Source organism: Diabrotica virgifera, chromosome 10, assembly GCF_917563875.1.
Source record: "Diabrotica virgifera virgifera chromosome 10, PGI_DIABVI_V3a".
NCBI lineage: Eukaryota > Metazoa > Arthropoda > Insecta > Coleoptera > Chrysomelidae > Diabrotica > Diabrotica virgifera.
In genome coordinates, this window is record NC_065452.1 from 82074230 (window position 1) to 82079319 (window position 5090).

The 5090-nt window shown below is 32.5% G+C and overlaps 1 protein-coding gene and 1 long non-coding RNA gene across 2 annotated transcripts; one reads left to right on the forward strand and one right to left on the reverse strand.

The window, feature by feature from the left end:
* The first annotated feature begins 999 nt into the window (after positions 1–999).
* LOC126878749 (uncharacterized) lies at positions 1000–1860 on the forward strand. Its single transcript, XR_007695763.1, has 3 exons — positions 1000–1198; positions 1297–1451; positions 1649–1860. It is a non-coding gene; the product is annotated as an uncharacterized LOC126878749 (long non-coding RNA).
* Positions 1861–2638: 778 nt separating this feature from the next.
* Positions 2639–4735, reverse strand: LOC126893093 (E3 SUMO-protein ligase KIAA1586-like). The gene has a single exon (XM_050663038.1). The coding sequence runs from the start codon at positions 4733–4735 to the stop codon at positions 2639–2641; it is 2097 nt and encodes a 698-aa protein (XP_050518995.1).
* Between the last annotated feature and the right edge of the window lie 355 nt (positions 4736–5090).

The following is a 5090-nucleotide window of genomic DNA, read 5'->3' on the forward strand; positions in this document are numbered from 1 at the left end:
AATGTTTTGAAAAGTTTAATAATTAAACTAATTAATGATCTTTTAGAGTGATAGTAGTTACAGTAGGGCCTCCTACACATTCTCCTCCAAAGAATAATTTTAACTTTAAAATATGGTAAGACTTTCTTAAGGTAGATTATTACAGTTTGATACCTTAAAAACTGTTTTTAAGGTATCAAACCATAATAATCTACCTTAAAAACTCTATAATTTAAGTTGGAAGCCTTGCTGACAAAAATTAAAAAAACACTGGTGTAAGTTAGGCAAATATTGTAAATGACTAAGTTTTCATTTTCAGTAGTATTAATTTATTATTGTGAAAAAATACACCCACAAGTTACATTAGTATATATATTTTTTATTATTTAACACACACAAACATTATAATCTGTGCCAAAAAAATTAAGAATTATTTGAAAAAACTACATACAGTACAAATAACTTGCACTCAGAGAATTTATGCGTTTTAAAATGCACAACAAATCACGTTAAAATAATTAAGTTGATCTGCTTAATTTAATTAATTAAAAGTATTTATTTCATAAACGTTCGCTAAAAATATGATATTGATCTGAATACATAATAAAAATGTAATTATTTAAAATTAAGGGAATTCCCTTTTCTTTGATATCTAATATTACTTCTTTTTAAATTAAATATTATCACATATAATTTAAAAGAACCATATTTAAAATAAAGCAGCATTGATAAATTGTTTTACTTGTCTACTAACATTAATAGGGCGGCGATACAATCAAATATACACATTTTTATTTTAATTTGCTTTTTTGAAATGTTTACTAGTGTTTCTCTTTAAATCAATGATTAGCGGATATGATTTAAAAGAAACACATTCGAATCAAACAGCAATGCATTATTATATGAAGATGTTTTCCCGTCTGCTTATATCAATAAGACACCCTTTTAATTTTATGTTAACATTTTTATTTTAAGAGTGAGAAGATATTGTTTCTATAAGATTCGCTAACATTTTAAAAACACCTCGGCTAATTTTACCCCTCGTGACCTAATACTGTCCAATAGAAACTCGATGCAGTCGCCATCACTAACTGGGAGGCAGTGGGAAAAAACTCTTGTCCTTCGACATCGCGACTTGAAAGCTTCTAGCCATGATACAAATATAGTTAATTTTTTAAAGAACTGGCCTTTATATTCGCATGCTAATGCCAAAGACTTGGTAAGTTTCTTGCTATAATAATATGCATCACTTGCTTCATGTGATCATGTGCGATGCATTTATATTCAAGGCATCTAATATTATTTTACTATTTTCAGATTGACATTGATTTTCGCTTGCTATTTCCTGGAAAAGTTTGCTATATAGTAAATGGGCGGATTTTAAAAGAAGATAAAATCATTTTATAGAACAAATATAAATGATAAATCCTGCAAATTATTATTCTCATCTTTAAATGACAAATCTGAAACAAGTAAGTTTTTTTGTAATATAATAAATTAGTTGCTACTTGTGCTTATAAGTGTTTTGTCGATTTTTTTTCAACTTGGTCTTGGTATACCAAATAAATATTATACATTTTAGCAAACAGTGTGGCAAATATACAACTTTTGAAAAAAAAAATTATATTTTTCTTTTTTATAATATGATTTAAATTTGTTTCTGTTTTAGATGTTGAAGATTATATCTTGGCCACATTATTAAACTCGATTATTCTACCAACTAGTCGGTTTCCAGTAGAAGTTTAGTTTCCAGTAGATAGTTTTAGTTTTTTAGAGAGTTCAATCTCGTTTTGATTATTTTTTAGACTGATGTTATAATAGGTTTACGTTATTTTTGTATATGCAAAATTTTTAAAATATATATTTTTGTTATAAATTTAATGTTGATTTTATTTAAAATGTTAGTACTAAAGCGCTTGAATTAAAGTCGGCTCAAACTTTAAACAAAGTAAAATACTAATATATTAATAAACATTTCATTTTAATTCATAAAGAAAACAATTTGATTTAATTTGACAAACAACTTATAATATTGCTGTAAGTTTTGAAATAAAAGGAACGTATTTTAAAACAAAAAGGACGTAATTTAAAAACAAAAGGAAAGCCAAGGAAGTAAAATCATTTTCTCTTTAAATCAAAAGGATAGCATTTTTATTTCAAATAAAATTAACTTTTAAAATATTAGTATCGGCATTTAAATATATACAGAACTATTATAAAAATAACAGTGTTTCATGTTCATTAAAATAGATAGGTCATTTCAATTGCTTAATGGTATTTATTTACTTCAAATACCACAGTGCGACGTTTTAAGAGGATTAACCAATTAGAATGACTATGAGGATGTTTATTTTAAAAATGCGTTTAAAATCATAAGATCTGTTATTAATTTAAATAAAAACACTAATGAAGCCAAAACATATTGGATTTTACTTGAATCATTATTATTTTTTTTGATTTTACAATGATTTTTCTTTGAGTGTGTGTATTTAACAAAATACATATAATAAATACATCAGATTAATTATAACATACATACTCAAAGTAAGTGCCAAAATGCATCCTTCTTTGCGTTCTTTTTTGGGTTTTCTGCAACTCTTGTCCTGGAATCGTCTGCAGACCGGTGGCTCCTCAGCCATTTAGTGACGTACGTCTCAGGCTACCATTCTTGGAGAGGTGGACCTTGGATTTTTATGAACATCAATGATGATACATGAGCAACAGTCAAAGCGTTTCTTGATGGTGTAACCATATTGTTCATACAACTGAAACCCCGTTCACAATCAGCTGAGCTGCAAGGTATTATTTTAGTGCAGTTTAACAGTTCTTGCAATCCATCAGGCACTTGTCGGCTGTTGTCCAAATAGTCTCTGTAGGCAGAGACAGCTTTGTTGACGTTCAATTTAAATCTCTTGCACAGTTGCTCTACTTGAGTTTGACCAAAACTTGGTGGAATGCAGGTTGGCCAATACTCAGGTTCTAATACTTTAAAAGAGTTTATAAGATCTTCATATTGGGCTTCCCCATCAAATGTGGTGACAAACATTCTTTGCTTTAGGTTATTTATAACACTAGAAATAAGTTGCTGTCCATTGAACGATACAATTTTTGGATTAGTTTTTAACACAACTGATGCAAAATTTCCTTCTTTTATGGCGATTTGTGCTTCCAGAACTTTCGTGCCTGGCTTCTCCTTTAAGTGCTCTAAATATCTTACGGATCTGTTTATCAGTTTGTCTGCATACACAATAGAAGTGTTTCTATTCTCTAAGCTCTCTGATAACAAAGCCAATTCAGCAAGAATGTCAAACATAAAGGCCAAGTTTAGTAGAAAACTCTGAGATGTTAGCCTATTTAATAAACCACTATATTTGCTTTTTTCAGTCGATGTTTTGTCAGGATCGTTTATGGCTTTAGAGAAATGGTTTGCCAAAGCTTGAAAGCCAAACCACACAGCCGAAACGGTACGAAAGCTACTGGCTACCCATCTTGTGCTCAACACTCTTCCGATTTTGTTCATCTGAATGTCAAGTTCTTGTGCACAGTCTTTTAACTCACGCTTGTTTTTTGGAGAGGCGCTGTACAGCGAGTACAGTTTGTCCATAAATATCTGGAAATGATTCACTCCGGCCACTTCGCTGACTGCGTCCCCAATAGCCAATTCCAATCTGTGATTTAAACAGTGCCAAACGATTATATCAGGGTACAAAGTTGAAAACCTCTTTGCCACTCCTGAGTGTTTCCCTAACATAACACTAGCCCCGTCACTTGTGAAAGAAACTAAGTTCTGTTTTAAATAACCATTGTCAAACCCATATTGTTCAAGGCACTTAAGTGTACTGTTAAAAACAGATTCGGCCCTTTGATCAGGAAGTTCAACTAGATCTAAGAACAAAATGTTAGGGGACTTTTCTTTACTTATTTCACACTTCAAATAAATTTTGAGTACTGACTTTGAACTTATGCTGGTGGATTCATCAATAATGATAGAAATTTTCCCAGAAACTTCCTTAACCTTATTCAATATACTTAACTTCATCTCTTTTGATATATGATCAATAATTTCTACAGCACTGTATCTTGAATGAAGGCCTACACCGATATCTACTCCATTTAGTTTTTGAAGTTCTAATAAACCGAAATGATCGTTATATGGTCGGTCGTTCTTAGCTATGTAGTAAGCTGACCTAAAAATAGCTTTAGTTGATTCCATGTGAGCTGTATTTGCAGAATCAACTAATTGCGTAATAGGATTTTTATGAGAGGATTCAACAATGGCCTGAGCAGTACTATGTGCTTTGGACTGTTTGTGCTCTATAATTTTTTTTCTAAGTGATTTGAGCTGGTTAGTTCGGTTTGAGCCGTAACAGCTAACTTGAAATGTGCGCCACTCATGACTTAAAGAAACGTGTTCTTTCTTAAAAGCACCCATAGTTGTGACTTCAAAACAAACTTTGCAGCCTAATTTACCTTCTTTGCAATCTATCCAAGGATAAGTTTCCTTCTTACGAGTCCACATCTCTTCTGTCCAAACGTCAGGCCATTTTGTTTCTTTTTCCTTATTCGTTGATGTGCTGGGTTCACTTATTTGTTCGTTTTTATTTAAAGAGTTTCCAATCGCTAATTCATCAACCGAAACAACATTGGATTTATCTTGCTTGGTTCCTTTAGGTAGGCCTAACGTGTTTAGTTCACGTTTCACCGACGCACTAAAAAATGAGGTTAAAGTTTTTTGTTTAGGTTTAGAGTTATCCATAGCGATACTACAGGTAGCTTATGTCAACAGATTTGGACGTTGGGCAAAGATAACACAACTATTAAAACTATTTCACCTCTTCCAGTAGGTATCCGCGACACGTAACGTAATAATTGGAGCAGAAACACTAAATTAATATACAGTGCACGTGCACTATGCAAAGCAGACGAGACGCAACTACAACTGAGCAGGATTAGCATGGCCGGGTGGGCTGGAGATGCGCAGTAGCTACGGAGTGGATTTCAGTGGTGGGGGAAGCGACTCCGGCGACTCAGTCTGTTGCCGCTCTCACTGCCGTGTGTATCGCTCCAGTCTACAGTGTACAGGGCCAGCTCGCTCCGCTACCGCTCCTCGG

What these genes read in the sequence shown, in the direction of transcription:
- LOC126893093 (XM_050663038.1), bottom strand. Translation starts at nt 4,735, where the DNA reads ATGGATAACTCTAAACCTAAACAAAAAACTTTAACCTCATTTTTTAGT.